The sequence below is a fragment of the Zootoca vivipara genome, chromosome 12 (genome assembly GCF_965207765.1).
Source record: "Zootoca vivipara chromosome 12, rZooViv2.hap1.1, whole genome shotgun sequence".
Classification (NCBI taxonomy): Eukaryota; Metazoa; Chordata; class Lepidosauria; order Squamata; family Lacertidae; genus Zootoca; species Zootoca vivipara.
The window spans coordinates 19,864,926-19,880,978 of record NC_142595.1 but is presented as its reverse complement, the minus strand read 5'-3'; the positions used below and the strand labels follow the sequence as shown (position 1 = coordinate 19,880,978).

Sequence of the window (16,053 nt, the reverse complement as noted above, 5' to 3'; positions counted from 1 at the left end):
GAGACTTGCTTTGCTAAATATGAAAAATGTTTTATGTAATCACGAGTTACTATACTGGCCGTTGGTCCTGTGTGTTCTGAGATTTGATATGTGGGATTAAGCCCAGGTCTGTGTGTCCTGTGCTGACTAACAACTGACTAACAAGGAAAGAACATGAACGAACACACACACACACACACACACACACACACACACACACACACACACATGTATGTGCTGCTTCTGAATTCACAGCCCTCCTCATAATGCTTCATATATTTTCTTGCAGTAAAACAACAGTACTGCAAGACAGGCAAGACTGAGGGTTGATGCTGATACATGGCAGCTTGCAAGGCCATCTAGAGTTTACAACGGAAAAGATGTTTGACCCTGGACTTTCCAACTCATATGCTTATTCACGACGCCACACTGCCTCTTACACATTCTTGTTTCTGTTTCTTTTCAAGTTGCTTCCAGATTACCAGCTCCAGCACAACAAATGTACTGCTGCAGTAACACACCACCCCAATGCTTCTGTTGGCGGACGTTACGTATTTCCTGTGCTAGATGCCTATTTTTTTTTTAATAAGGGGGGGGGGGCGAACAAACTTCTTTCCCCAGAAAGCATTTCCTTTTAAGTTTGCAACTTGAAGCTCGGCATGCAAGTTACACAAAGGTTATCAACACACTGTTTAAACATGTCACAAGCTGTTCTGTAACGCGACAGAACCAACACGAATATTCCATTCCAAACGCCTAAACCATGTTGTGACTGTAATAATGTATTTAATGCCTTACAGCAGGGATTGGCAGCGTGGTGCCTTTCAGATGTCAGGGAACACCACCGGCCCCAGCCAGCATGGCCAATGGCCAGAAATGATTGGAGTTATAGGGTACCACATTGCTACCCCTTGCTTTGGAGGCTGGATACCACTCACTGACAATTTAGTGCATGCCCTTATTTCTTCTCACAGAACTGAACAGTGTGAAATTCACTCTTATGGGGAAAAGAACGTCATGCTGGGCAGCCTAGACCTCAAGGAAAGAGGATTTCTAACACGGCTAAGATACTTACAAGCCCCTTTTCACCACCCATCATAATGATTTTGCAGCTAACGTTTTCCAACACAACCTCACTTTAATACAAACAAACAATCTTGTTACCCCAACCCACAACTTCTTTTATCCTAAATAATTAGAATGGGAAGTAGAGGTACAACACATGCTTCTACAGTGTGGATCTGTTCAGTGTCACTCAGAATAGTGACATGTTTTTGTAGGCTGAAGCTCCCATCAGCCACTGTCAGGGCTGGTGAGGGTTGCAGTCCACAACATCTAGAACAGAGCTTTCCAAACTGTGTGTCGCGACACGTTAGTGTGTCGGCTGCAGTGTGTTGCGCAAACGCTCCCCACGCTTCTCCCGGGACTGGAAAGGGCTTAGTTTAACTTCCAGCTTGCTAGTAAAACTGAATTAGTGTATTGCAAAATGATGCCTGTCTAAAAAGCATGTCACTGACATGAAAAGTTTGGAAAGCTCTCATCTAGAAGCAGCCTGATCAAGTGAAAGACTGCTTCCTCTGTGTACTGGCAAAGCAAAGCACAAGGCAGGAGCATGACATAAGATCGCAACCGGCTGCCATCACCGCCTGACCTCCTTCCTGCACTTAGCACCACCACTCTTCCTCAATGTGCGACACACTTTATAAAATAAATCAAACTAACCCTTTCCTGGTCACAGTCGGCAAAGGGCGCCACTGAGTTGTTGCTAAGAGTCGGGGTAACTCTTAACTGCCTACTCACCCTTCCAAGTGGAGAAGAAGCCAAACAGCCCCCTTCCTAGCGATGCGAGAATCTACAGGACAGATCAGTTGCTACTTCCCACTAAAACGGAGAAGGTGACGCTGATTAGCAAAGGGGAGAAACTTGATACTCTCAGTCATCGGACAGCCCCTAGCCTGGAAACTTACAGCTGAAAGCACCACCCTTTGCAAGTAATGCTGGGAAGTGTAGTTCTGTGAAGCAGCGGAGAGAGCTCTTCAACGCCTGAAGCCCTTTGCGAACCGTGCTTTAGTATTCAATTGGTGCAAAAGGCAATTCAGCTTATACCTGGATAGTCCTGAGAGTGTCACGGATGAATATTGGTAGTGTGGGGCAGAAAGGAGAAGGAACCAGTTTAAAACTAGGTGCCCACCTTCACAAATGTAAGGTGCTTCCCAAATGACACTGAGCGAACAGTTGTGGGAAAGTGCCTTACACCCAGTGCTCCATCTAGTTCAGTACTGTTGACACTGGCTGGCAGCAGCTCTCCAAGGTTTCAGAAAGGGAGCCTCTCCTTGCCTTACCCAGAGATGTCGGATGCTCTACCAATGAACTATGACCAAGCCTGCAACTAGATAGCACATTTATCTGGAACGCAGTGCGATTTACTTCTGAATAAAGGTGCACAAGATTACTCTCCTTAAGACATTTATGAAGCTGAATAGACATTTAATTAAAAATAAATCTAATTTAATTAAGTGGGATTTCCTTCCCAAGTACATATGAACGGGTTCTGGTGAAAATGCCCAACGGCATACAGCTTTTCATTGGCTTTATAAATGTGAAGAATTCTAATGAGGTTTTTATAGGCCAGTCTTAATTACATTTATTCAAAAGTAAGTTCCACTGAGTTTAATACACAGATTAAAAAACATAAATGGAAAAAGGCATTAACTCATTGTCTCTATAGTCAATTTATGGGGTTCCATTGGCAAATGCATTTTTATATCTTCCCCCAACCCCACCCCTCGGTGAAAGTGAGGGCAGGCCATAGAAATCATTGAAGAAATCTAAGATTTTAATATAGCTGTGATTACATAGCAGTGTGATCTCCCAAGAAAAGAAAGGTACAGGAAAGAGAGGAGCTGCTGCTTTTCCTCACTTGGGAATGGTTTGGTGTGAAATATGAACAGCAAAATCCTATGAATATCTACTGAGAAGTAAATGCAACTGAATTCAGCAGTAAATGGAAGTGGAACTTACTCCCAGGTAAATGTGTACAGGTTTACAACCTACATTATTTTTTAAAGCCCTAAGTTTTAAATAGTAGCCATGCCTGTGCAAATTTCACAGCCAATTCAGTCCATTTCCCACCATATACAGTAGTAGCAGGTTGTGGGAGTAGAGGCTGTTAACACAGTGGCAATGTAGAGCTATGTTAATAACACAGGTTGGTACTGAAGCTAAGTGATTTACAACAACCCGGCGGCACTGTCAGCCTTGTTATATCCTTATTGCAGGTTGGGGGCGGGGTGTCAGGATGAGGCAGAATACAGTGGTACCTTGGTTTACAACCATAATCCGTTCCGGAGGTCCGTTTGTAAACCAAAGCAGGTTGTAACCCAAGGCGTGATTTCACTAATGGGGCCTCCCAAAAAATTTTTTGTTCATAACCCCCCCCCCCCAAAGGGTTGTAATCCAAAAAAGGTTGCAAACCGGGACACACACTTCCGGGTTTGACATGTTTATAATCCAAAACGTATGCAAACCAAGGTACCACAAGGTACAACAACTCTGCAAAACAGTCCAGCTTTAACACTACAGATCAAAGTACTACAAGTCAAAAATCACCCATACAGAATACCAGTCAAGCTGCAGCAAAGGTCAGTCTCCTTATATTGCACTCCCAGGCTTGCACCCTGCCAAAATTCAGCTTTCAGTTGCACAAAGAAACCAACCTTGTGTTTCATGACCTTGTGTGCAGTCACATTGCAGCTTAAAATGTCCAACTTTTTTAAAAAACAAAACAAAACCCACATTTTCTGTATTTATTCCTAAAGGCAGTTCTTATTTCTGTCCTGGAGAAGAAAAAAGAAATGTTCCAGAGCTGGCCCACCCATGAGGCGTACCGAGGCAGTTGTCTCAGGTGGGGACAGCTGGGAAGGGTGGCAAAGCCCTGCCCCGAGGAGCTTCTCACCTCCTGCATTTGTTGCCTGCCTTCTCCACTCTGGCCTCCTTTTTTCTCCCCCACTGTCTTCAGCATACTAGGGCTTTCATGGGCTGCCACCAGTCGCCTCAGACAACTGCAGTGGAGAGCGAAGGTGGCAGGTGTACCATGCTCTGTTTTGTCTCAGGTGGCAAAACATCCTGAGCCACCCCTGAAACATTCTATTGGAAGTGGAAACCAGACCTGTGTCTCAGTCTAGTAATTACAAGCCTATAGTTAAATGGGACTTACTTTCTCATAATTATGCTTATGATTGCAGCACAGTCTTACAGACATCCACTTTAAAGTAAGACATGCAGAATTCAGGATTGTAGCCCCCCGTGTCACCTGTGGAAACAACTTCTAAACTATAGATCTACCTTGGGCAGCCATTCTCAAGAAAGGAGTTAACATTAACTGTTTCCAAAGAAGATAGGTTAATGCCTCCTCCTGCTGGTAGGTGAGTGGACCAACATATCAATCAATAAGACAACTATGGGAATTTAAATCTATGCCAAATAAAGTAGGCCTGATAAGGCATTCCTAGCAAACCAAGTCCACCTGCCCTACACCTGATGTCATAGGTGAGGTATGGGGAAGGTACCTAAGTAGCTACAAAGGGATTAGGAGCATAAAGGGAGTTCCTGGTTGCTCTTTTGCTGGAGCAAGGTATATCAACCGATGGGGTAAGTGGAGAGTTCATCTTGCTGCTCCAGGAGGTTTGTACAGAAACCACTGCTGAAACAATACTTTCAGAACTATATACAAGATGATGACGGATTTTTCTTTTGGAGATAGCATGTTTTGACTGCTCTTTAAAGTAACATGGCAAATCTAGTTGCCAACCAGGGTAATATGCAGTACGTTGGGTGTCTCCATGGTAGGGATGGAGCTGCAGAAGAGGAGAGTCAGCTTAAACAGAAAATAATATTTTCAAATGAATTTACATTTTCAAAACCTGTTTACACGCTGAGCTCAGGTAGACTTAAGGGAAACAATAGGCTTAATTACCTTCCTCCCAAGGTGAGGGGAGAGGAACTACCTAACCAAGCCTGGCAGGGAAGCCTACTCTATGGTGCTAACCCCTTCCTGCCTTAATTACCTAAGCACAGTGCTTTTCTTCTAGAAAAAAGGTGCCGGTACTCACCATGAAGTTGTTACTGTATAGTTAAGTGCCACCGTTTTAACCAGTGCTTTTCTTCTAGAAAATAAGGTGCTGGCACTGTGTGCCCTTGAGGAACCCCCCCTGCGAAAAAAGCACTGCTTTAGGTTCCGATCCTAGCCATGGCTACTCAGATTAATACAGTAATTCCCAATAAATTCAATGGGGCTTATTCCAAAATAAAAGGGGTTGCAGTCTAAGACTGCGAACCTATCTGGGAAGCAAATCCCGCTGGAGACTATGGGGTTTACTAGACAACCTTGCTCGGGCATATATCACTATCTCCTTGATAACTGTCTGCAGCAAACAGTGATCCTCGTGTGAATGGGCCGCCACGGATGCAACACCACCGATAAAGCGTCCGTATCGACTCACACGCAATTCTCTTCAGTGGAGTCAGCGCTCCACATTCACCAGAGCGTAAGTTAGAAAGAACTGAAGAGATCAAGCCCGCGTGCACGTTGGAGGGTATCAGCCCTAAGTGTGCACTCGTTAGGAACCCACAACCAATTCTCAGCAACGGAACACCCAGCAAAGCAGACACGTGACGTGCCTGGATCTGTACAGACAATACGGGCACGAGCAGTTTCTTTCACGTCACGAACTGAGGCGCGCCGCCCTCCGCCCCTCCCCGATATCACGTGACTCGAGCGCTTCGCCGCCGCGCAGCCTGTCAAGAAAGAACAAAGCACGTGACTCAACCCTCTCTGGTCTCCTTCCTCTGACGCGCTCGGTGGAACGCTCCCGGGAGCAGGGGGTGGAGGAGAAGGGGAGGGTTTTGCGGCTGGCTAATGGGGGACCCGCGATCCTTCGGAGTTGCCCAATCCGCACGCAGAGAGGCGCGAGCGTGAGGGTCCGGGAGCCAATAGCGGGCGGCGGTGAGGCTCCGTCTCCCGTGAGCCACCGGGGCCCCGCCGGGCAGCGTTCCTTGCGTCGCGGCGGCCAATAGGAGCGGAGGACGCTGTGGTACATTGGCAAGGTGAGCGAGGGCGGGAGGGGCTTGGCTGGGTCCAGTCAGGAGAGCCGCGACTTTGAGGTTCAGTGCAGCCCTTCTTCGTCCCCGAAGGTGAGTCTGTGCAGGGAAGCGGGGAGGGTGCCCTCCTGGTCCTGGGGCCTCCCGTGAGGGCGAGGCGGCTGCACGGGGAGCAAGTGGAGCAGGGAGGCCCCGGTGTTCGGGTTTGTTCCCACGAACACGCCGTTCGCGGCTCCCTTAATCTCGAAGGCCCGTTTGAATTGGGAACAGCAGTTAAAAGGCGTCCCGTCGGAATCCTTGTTGCGAGTGAATCACTCGCGGCTTCTTAGGGGCGCCTTTTGACGGCTGACCGACCGGTAGGTTGTTGCAGTCACAGAATTGTAGAATTGAAAAGGGACCGCGAGGGCCATCTAGTCCGACCCCTTGTAATAATGCAGGAATCGTTCGCGCAACGTGGGGCTCGAAGCCACGACCCTGAGGATGGAATGGAAGAGTCTCGTTGAGCTTGCCCCCCTCCAGCTCATTGGCCTGCTTGCTGACGGACATGTTAGACTAGATGGTGGACCAAGTCCCTACTGTGGGCTAGAAACTCCAGGGCGAGATGGCTTCTAGTGCAACCGGCCTGTTAGTTGCCGGTTTTGTCTGCTTGGGAATGCTTTTTTGGAAGGCAGGGCGAAGGCATAAGGAAATCTTGTTGAGCTGAACGGGGGTGTTTTTGTGCGGGTTAAGAAGAGTAGACAGCAGGTGTGCAGAGGGCAACTAGCGTGAAGAGAACCGGCCAATGTCTTCTTCAGTGTGGGCAGTTAAGGAAGGTGTAGATGTTGGAGGCTGTCATTGGGATGCCACCCACAAAATGGGAAAGGATTTGCGAAGCTGGTAGATTTGGGATGGGGTTGTTTTCAGGGGGACAGCTGCAGCTTTGAAATACAACCCCAGGGTCGGTCACAACTGGACCTAATGGTCAGGGGTCCCTTTACCTTTTCTGCAAGTCCTGTTACCTAATTGTGCTTTTTCGTGGCTCCTAGCTAACAGAGGTATGCAGTTTCTCTTAAACACCCTTCTTTCAATCAATTACAAAGTCAAATGCCATTTTTGAGTGCCTAATTGCTGTAAGACGCAATGTTGTGTTGGACAAACAAAGCTAAGATTGTCATCTTCCTGTGACAGGTTTCATGTCTGTCACCTTATCTGTGGTGTCTGTCCATAGTTGGAGGTCACTGATGCACAGTTACAATCTATCTGGTTCCTCCTTGCTCTTTGTGACCTGGACTCTCCTTTAAGAGTGTTCAAGGCCATTTTGTCCTCCTCCTTTAATTCTGGACTTAGTTTGCAAAATCTTAATAAGAAGCTATACCTGAAACAGATAAGGAAATGTACTCCATTTTGTCCACACACTGGGCTTTCCCTCTTAGCTGTGAGAGTATTCAGTGGGTGTTTGTGTAAAATGTGACTTTCCCCCTTTATTCAGGATCATCAGAATGCAGACTCCAGTAGCTCTCCTGGCTTCGCCAGCTCTGGTAAGGAATTTTTGGGTTGCAAGTGCCTTAGTGTATCTTGGATTACTTTAGTATGTTACACTCCTCATATTACTCATCGTTACAACGGGTAAAATCTCTGTTTAATATCTCTCTTTAAAGAGGAAAAACTAAGAGTGACCTGTTTGATATGTCATTTGAACTCAGTCAACAATAGTTTCTGAAGGGTATGTTAAACCAGACTTACAAATAAGTTAATAAAAGTTACAAGCCAACAAATCCTTAGTCTTCCTGCCCATGCATTCCTATAATAGTCCTCGGTAATTCGGACTCTGTAAGGGGAACCAGCAAATGGCTTTTTACCTATTTACCATATTTTTATTTGGACAGTTCATATGCCAGAATTCATATACATGAGAATGAATTTATGACAGGTATGAGGGAACTTGTGATCCTCCAGATATTTTTGGACAACAGCTCCCATCATCCCTGACCATTGGCCATGCTGACTAGGGCTGATGTGAGTTGATCAGCAAGACTTGTTCAGTTCATTTTATATCAATTCGTGTGGACCCCCAAAGCAGATTATTGTTTTTTTAAAAAAATTGGACAAAAATATTTGAGTGTACAAGTCATGATACAAATAGTATTAGGAAGACTACTGCCCGTGTCTAGAGTCTCTAGCTAGGTTTAATAGGCAGCAATGAATACTTTCCCTCTTGCACATATGCCGTGTTTCTCCAAAAATAAGACACCGTCTTATATTTTTCCTCCAAAAACACACCATGGCTTATTTTCAGGGGATGTCTTTTTTTAAAAAATCAACCATGCATAAATATTGTACTTTTGCACCAAGCACCCTGGGGGTGAAAGCAATTGCATGTAATTAAAGCTTGCAACAACCATGCATAAATATTGTACTTTTGCACCAAGCACCCTGGAAGTGAAAGCAATTGCATCCAATTAAAGCTTGCATCAACCATGCATAAATATTGTACTTTTGCATCAAGCACCCTGGGGGTGAAAGCAATTGCATGCAATTAAAGCTTGCATCAACCGGGGCTCGGAGCGGCGCGTGCTGCAGCTCTTGGCGGTCCCGCCGTGATGGGGCTTGGAGCGGCGCCCGCCGCGGCTCTTGCCAGGTCCCACCGGGTCGGGGCTCCACGTGGCGCACGCTGCTGGCCGTTTTGGCAGGGCAGCAGCATCCGGCGCCGACAGGCACCGTCCTCTTCCATGGTGCCATCCAGACCTGCTCCCACCACTACGGCTTATTTTGGGGGTATGTCTTACATTTAGTCAACACATGAAAATCCTGCCATGGCTTATTTTATAGGTACGTCTTATTTTTAGGAGAAACACGGTATGTCCTTTCCAATATGAGAGAAGCTGTGTATTCAAGCCAGATCTAGAACAGGCACAGGCAAAACTTGGCTCTCCAGATGTTTTGGTACTACAACACCCATGATCCTTAGCTAACAGGGCCAGTGGTCAGGAATGATGGGAATTGTAGTTCCAAAACATCTAGAGAGCCAAGGTTGCCTATGCCTGATCTAGAATCTCCTGCCACAGAGAATTTACATTAGATGATGAATAGGCATACCTGTCTTGAAAGAGAACTGCCTTCTGATCAGCGCAAAAGTGCCTCATCACCAGTTGGGTATAGAATAAATCTTGCAAGTATCTAATATCAAGATAAATCCTTAAAATCTACCATTTGAAGGATCAAGTGGGATAGCTAGGAAATACATTTCGCTATGATGCTGAAGAGCCACTGTCAGTCACAACAGATTGCATTGGTCTCTGAATAGAGCAGTTCTTTATATCCTGATATGAATTTAATGTTTTTCTTTCCAGTTCCGCTGCTGTTCTCGAGCTCTAACCAGGCCAGCTTCCCTGTCTATATTGAGCAGGCCAGAGACTCAGACTCTGCAGGTAAGAATAAACAGCATGACTCTTCATTGCTATCTTCAGTTTTTGTTTGTACCTCGATTTTATTTACAAAAAGGAGCAAAACAAATGGTTAACAGCATCATACAGTGATACCAAACTACAGCCAAACAATAAAACTCTATGCTAAATAGAAACTGTTTTCTATTAATTATAACTCTATACATTATTTTCTCATGATGTAGGAACAGTATTAACTTCTTTCAAACTCAAAGGTTAGCACTAGCTGCCTCTTACATTACATTGACTGCTTAGCTTCATCAGAGTATCTAGAAGAGGAACTGATGCTGCCATGCGTAATTAAACCAGTTTCACCCTTTGAAAAAGTGTAGTAGTGCTGGTGTAAGAAGTCTCTTCCCTTGTGACCTAGAAAAGGTGTGGGGAATCTGTGGCTCTCCAAAAGTTGCTAAAATTCAACTCCCATCATGTTTTGCCACTGGCCTTGATGCAAGTTGGAGTTCAGCAACAACTGGAGCATCAAAGGTTCCCTGCACTTGGCCTAGTGCAGGCTTCATCAGACTCGGCCCTCCAGATGTTTTGAGACTACAATTCCCATCATCCCGGACCACTGGTCCTGCTAGCTAGGGATCATGGAAGTTGTAGTCCCAAAACATCTGGAGGGCTGAGTTTGCGTATGCCTGGTCTATGGGATTCAAGGCTTGAGAAACAGCATCATTTCGTATATCCCATTGTAGTCTTTCTCAACTTGATGCTGGGCAGACATTAAACAGACATTAAACAGGAACTGGCCAGGAATAACAAGCAGCTGCGTGAAGCTAATAAACAACTAAGTGAAGAAAGTGATAGGAACTGCTTGGATATTGAATTTGGAGAAGAGACAGTATTGGATTATGCAGAGGAACAAGAAGAGCAACTACCAACTTCAGACAATGCCACAAGTAATAAGGAACCTAAGTGTTGCAAAGAAGAGGAGGAAGAAGATTGGAATGCGCCACAAGTGGGAGATGTGGAACAGGATTTAGATGTGGACCAAGGGCTCCTCGAGGGAGAACCAGAGGATATTGTTGCTCTCCTAGTGAAAGAGGGAGGGCAATGTACACTCTGGGAAAGTGGGAAGGTAGATGGAGGATTTGGGAAACAGGTGGAAAAGGGAAGAAACAGCAAAGCTGTCTTTAAAAAGTCAGATTTCGGGAAAGGGTGGGAGTGGGTTAAAATTTTAAATGCTTGATGTTAGGATGGATTGATTGGAAAGATCCGATACTGGAATGAATTACGGAATTCGCTGAGCCACCTGGGAAATCTAGATCCAGGAGAGGGGCGGATGAAATTGTTTTTAGTTTAAAGTTATTATGAGAGAAGTTGTAATATTATAAATTGTGAATCATTGTTGGTAAAAATTATAACCTAAGGAGAGAAATAATTGCAAGATTAGATATTGGAATTTTTTTTAGAGATATGAATTGTTTGAATGTTAATAATATAAATTGTGGGTTTATAGATTGATATTGAATTGAAAGGTATAGAGAATTGTAATAAGAAAAAAAAAGAGAATTGTAATAAGAGGTTTAAAATAATGTGAAAACTGCTTAAAGGTTAATTTTAATAGGGACCCAATGAGGGGAGATCTGAGGAAGTCCACAATGTGATGAAAAAGTTAAGAGTAATATTCTCCTCCCCCCCTCTTCTTTTGTCTTTTTTGTATTTTTGCTGCTGTTGTTTTTGTGCTTTTTTATGTGTTGGTGAACTATTTTGTATGGGTGGATTATTAATGTGAATTGATTGTTTTTGTTCCTTTTATAAAATTAATAAATATATCCCCCCCCAAAAGGGATCATGGAAGTTGTAGGCCAAAAACATCTGGAGGGCTGAGTTTGAGGAAGCCTGGCCAGTGTGAGCAATACTGGAATAAATCCTGCAGAAGCTCTTCTACACCGTCAGCATAATATAAGGGACATTTTTTTTCTGGCAGAAGCTACTGTCTTGTTGCTTCTTTTAGAGTCCATGTTAATACTTTAAAAATTCAAAAGCAAGCAGTACTTCAAAATCATTATGTCCTTCATTTAAAAAAGCATGCTGTTACACAGTGTTGAAAAACTAACTTGTCAGTGTTTGTTTCAACTGGTCACCCTCCTTGCTCATTTTAAAACACCTTTTAGATAGGAAATTGCATAAATGTAATCCTTCATGAAACTTTCGTTGCTATTCTAACATTTACATTGAGTAGTTTTCCCCAGAATTCCCTTTTGCTCCTACTGGATTGGGGAATATTAAGAATTGGTATTCTTTGTGTGTGTGGTAGGCATATCTCTGTTTGTACATCAAACAGATTTTCAGAATCTGCATATTTGTTGTTGTTACATCTCTTAACTGGATTACAAGGGAGGTCATTTCACACACACCCTTAAGGTTTCAATACAGTGACTGAACAACAGTTATGTCTGCTAGAGACCTGCATTTCTGTTCCAGCCAATGACCTGGCAGATAATAATAATTTATTATTTATACCCCGCCCATCTGGCTGGGTTTCCCCAGCCACTCTGGGTGGCTTCCAACAGAAATATTAAAATACATTAATTTCTTAAAGATTAAAAGCTTCCCTAAACAGGGCTGCCTTCAGATGTCCTCTAAAAGTCTGGTAGTTATTTTTCTTTTTGACATCTGGTGGGAGGGCGTTCCACGCCCTAGGCCACTACCGAGAAGGCCCTCTGCCTAGTTCCCTGTAACTTGGCTTCTTGCAGCGAGGGAACCGCCAGAAGGCCCTCGGCACTGGACCTCAGAGCGATGGAGGTGGAGACGCTCCTTCAGGTATATAGGCAGACACACCTAAGTGGCATTATTTGCTGTTCTCTCTCCCCACTCCCCCACTGCCAATGCTTAGAAAACTAGTAGTCTGTGTCCAAGGCCATTGCCTCTCCCCTTCTTTCTTCTCTACCCTGTCTTTGGTATGGCCTGCCCCTGCCCTGGAGGTGAGCAGAAGGCAGTCTTTGATCTGTTTGGCAAGGATTCCTGACTCTTTTAACAATATCAGCAATTATAAAAAGCCCCACCCACATTAGCTTACTAGGGAAAGAATTATTTTCTGAAAGAAATGGCAAGCTTGGTTCTCGTACGGATCACAAATCCATCGGTTGAGCCAGCCCTGTTCTTCATTCTTAGTGATCCACCCAGCTGAGCCGCTATTTCCCACCTGCCCCCAGTGGAGGCCCTCGTTGGCTTCAAAGCTTCTAATAAAGAAACAAAGTAGGTGCTGCCAGCCTGGTGTCTACCCAGCCATTGTTTGGGAACATCTGGATTAAACGCTGTTGGGAAGAGAAAATGATTTGGAGGCTTAAACTGACTGATATAAATCATGCTAATTACTTGCTTCCTCCACAGCCTTTTGGAGTTTTGAATCGTCAGCTGGCTCATCGGGAATTCCAAACCAGTGCTGTCTCCCGTGATATTGATACTGCTGCTAAATTCATCGGTGCTGGTGCTGCTACTGTGGGGGTAGCTGGTTCAGGAGCTGGGATTGGGACAGTGTTTGGCAGTTTAATCATTGGTTATGCCAGGTAAGTTAGCTTGCGGAAAGCATTTCTGCTTTGTTTCAGCAGGCAGTTTAGATTTTTGTGTGAAGACTTTTACCACAAATGCATTCCTCTTGGGAGAAGCAGGTTTTTTTAAGGCAGCTGACAGTGATTGGAAACCCCAGCTAGGGAAAGCTGCAATAGAAAGGAATTGGTGGAATCTGCATGGAATTTTCTTGTCAAGTGTCTTGCTGATGAGAAAAATACCTTTTTCGAACCAATAGTGTCAAAGGTGTCACTGTTAAAAAGATCATAACCAAAGCTACCTTTAATGTAAGAATCAGCTTGTATTGTACACACAGTGCTCATACCTGGGTTATTGTCTCTCCATTCTCGATGTAAATTTTTGTGTGCTAAAGAAGCAATTATTGTCTATGTATGGATTGAAGAATATTTTTTCTCTTTAAATGTTCCTGCTTGTTGAAGTATGTCCGTGGTTCGAAAGTATGTGAGCACATAAATGTTTTTATTCAGTCAAAGTATCTTCACAGATTTTGGAACATACAGTAGTATGATTTATTAGAATGTACCCATGTATTTAAAAATTTAAATTAAGGGATGCTTCCCCCCAGTCTTCTGTCTTGCCTCTCCTTCCTTCAACTCTATGAACCACAAATTACTAATGACGAGGCTTGAAATATGTGGTTCTTTGTAAAGCATATTTCCATGGTTGGATACCTTTAAGAACAATCAAAACATCTTTAAGTGAGATGTGGTGGATATATCTACGACTGGTAGTTAACAAAGCTTTCCCTGTGTTCACTCTGAGGTTCTACAAATACATTTTTAAGAGTGGGCTTTGGGAAGCCTATTGCAGATTTTTTTTTTTTGAAAAGCCAATGGGATTTTACCTTACAGATTTCTCTTCTGTTCTACCTACAGGAACCCATCCCTCAAGCAGCAGCTGTTTTCTTACGCTATCCTGGGTTTTGCCCTCTCAGAGGCCATGGGGCTCTTCTGTTTGATGGTGGCATTCCTCATTTTGTTTGCCATGTGAAAGCCTTGGAGCTACGCTGCAGCTGCTGTCTGTCTGTGTCCTCTCCAGTTTGAGCCTGCCTCCCTTTCCAGGGTGTTAACAGATTTAAACAAACTTTCTCAAAATAAATAAGATTCAAGTTTTTTGTTTTGTGCTTTTCATCCTAACAGCTTGCTCGTAATTCTTAAATATACACATATTGAGAAGGGGAAGAAAAATTATATGTGCCAAATCAATCTGGCCTTTTGTAATATACAATAAAATACAGTTGGCTAAAAAGTCAGTGCCACTATTAGCCCCCATACACTAAGAAATATTGTAGGAAGAGAACAGTTCTACAACCTGCTTGAAGGATACAATTGGAATGTCATCAGGCCCACAATTCCATAAAGAGTTTGCCTAAGGAACAGGAAGGATGATCTATACTACTAAAGCAAATTTACTGCCCTTAGCAACTGGAAAGGGTATGAAAGCCCAGGACATTTAAATACATGGTTACAAAAATTAAAAAAGCTTATCTGCACCCTGAGACTAGTAAATTCTAATCCCTCATAAAGTTGGCATGCCAATGAGTATCTCATATTTGAAGACTCTTTAGATTTACAGTTGTACCTTGGTTTTCTAACGGCTTAGTTCTCGAATGTTTTGGCTCCTGAATGCCGCAAACCTGGAAGTGAATGTTCCGGTTTGCTAACATTCTTTTGGAACCTGAACATCCAACACAGATTCCACGGCTTGCAATTGGCTGCAGGAACTTCCTGCAGCCAATTGGAAGCCACTCCTTGGTATGTTTTGGAAGTTGAATGGACTTCCAGAACGGATTCTGTTTGACTTCTGAGGTACGACTATTTCTAGTCAGGACAATAATCCACTTTAACAAACTAGGCATATTTAAAAACCATGCAACAATGGGGATCCGCAGCAGAATGCTGCATATCCAGCTCCCAATAGCAATGTTAACACTGCCATTTTGAAATACTGTTTGATTCAGGGAAGATTCAGAAGAGACCAGGGTGGGGGGTGGGAACCATCTTTCAGAAATGTTAATCTACGCTGCCATATAGTGTTAAAGGACTCATTTCAGTCTCGTTTTTAGCCCCAAAATTCTGTGTTTTGTGACAAAACATGGATGTTACAGAAAAAGGGGGCTTTTATCCCTGTTCAAAACCTCCCCATATAAAGACAGGGAAGTCTGAACCTTAGGACACCTAACCCTATATTTCCATTCGAGGAGTCCTGGCAAGTACCAAATGTGCAAGTTATGTTATCTATCTATCTATCTATCTATCTATCTATCTATCTATCTATCTATCTCCTATGGCCTGATTCCGTATAAGCCCATTTCCTGTTCCTCGTTCAGTCTGTTTGAAATAATTTTTAAAGTTATTCTCAAGGTCATAGGTTGGAGCCCCTACCTTCAGCAAAAAAACAACAAAAAACAACTGCATTGCAGGGTGTTGGACTAGATTACCCTCGTGGTCCCTTCCAACTCCGCAATTCTATGATTTCTTAAGTAAAGCTACAACGAACATACTTTATTTAGTGCGAGGGGTTCCGTTTGAACTTTGCTAACCCTTGGTTCGTTAAAGGGCAGAACTTCGGTGACCTTCAGAGCTTTCCTGGACTTGGTAAGATTTCCCTTAAATGGTGCAGATATTTAACTCACAACAACAGAACGTCATCCTAAAAGGGGGTCCTTTTCCTTCAGGGGTTTTAAACCCAGGCACCCCGCCACTAAACACACCCACAGCCACACCCGGTGCTTCCCCAAGTTCCTGACTACATGGGCGCCCCTTTGGATACCGACGTTTCCGGGAGCGCTCTAGGGCGTTCTATGGTGGAGCAAGGATACGCTCTAGGGAACGGAGGACGTGCAGTCTCTATGGTGAATGGCGGTTGAGAGAGATCTACGTTAGAGGGACGTGAAGAGGTTGGGAGGGTTGGCGGTTGTGGGAGGTGATGGGTGTCGGGGGTGGGAACCCGAGGGGAAAAGGGCAGGGAGCGAGGGGCGGGGCTGTACCTCGATCACAGGGAATTTCCGAGGAGGGCC

General features: G+C 44.2%; 2 protein-coding genes across 7 annotated transcripts in view; one reads left to right on the top strand and one right to left on the bottom strand.

The window, feature by feature from the left end:
• The window catches only part of CALCOCO2 (calcium binding and coiled-coil domain 2), a 34,547-nt gene extending 28,794 nt beyond the window's left edge, over window positions 1-5,753 (bottom strand). For 2 of the 5 annotated variants that reach the window (XM_035134768.3, XM_035134772.3), the window contains exon 1: window positions 1,780-1,862. The gene's annotated coding sequence lies outside the window, so the exon portion shown is untranslated. Of the gene's footprint in view, window positions 1-1,701; window positions 1,863-5,090; window positions 5,190-5,480 lie in introns of those variants that run through there. The other 3 variants (XM_088654576.1, XM_088654575.1, XM_035134769.3) reach the window with 3 other exon arrangements.
• A 292-nt stretch (window positions 5,754-6,045) lies between these two features.
• Window positions 6,046-14,146, top strand: ATP5MC1 (ATP synthase membrane subunit c locus 1). 2 transcript variants are annotated; one of them, XM_035136597.3, is made up of 5 exons: window positions 6,046-6,084; window positions 7,547-7,595; window positions 9,408-9,485; window positions 12,837-13,012; window positions 13,910-14,146. In XM_035136597.3, exons 2-5 carry the CDS (start codon window positions 7,557-7,559, stop codon window positions 14,022-14,024), a joined length of 408 nt encoding a protein of 135 aa, XP_034992488.1. In that variant the 5' UTR covers window positions 6,046-6,084; window positions 7,547-7,556; the 3' UTR covers window positions 14,025-14,146. The 2 variants fall into 2 exon arrangements, with proteins under 2 accessions (XP_034992488.1, XP_034992487.1); XM_035136596.3 differs by having other exon boundaries at window positions 6,048-6,171.
• Window positions 14,147-16,053: the final 1,907 nt, after the last annotated feature.

Bases quoted from the DNA above. Each gene is read 5' to 3' on its own strand.
- ATP5MC1 (XM_035136597.3), top strand. From the start codon at position 7,557: ATGCAGACTCCAGTAGCTCTCCTGGCTTCGCCAGCTCTG. The intron at 7,596-9,407 runs GTAAGGAATTTT...TTTTCTTTCCAG, and splicing joins TCCTGGCTTCGCCAGCTCTG to TTCCGCTGCTGTTCTCGAGC. The intron at 13,013-13,909 runs GTAAGTTAGCTT...TTCTACCTACAG, and splicing joins TTAATCATTGGTTATGCCAG to GAACCCATCCCTCAAGCAGC.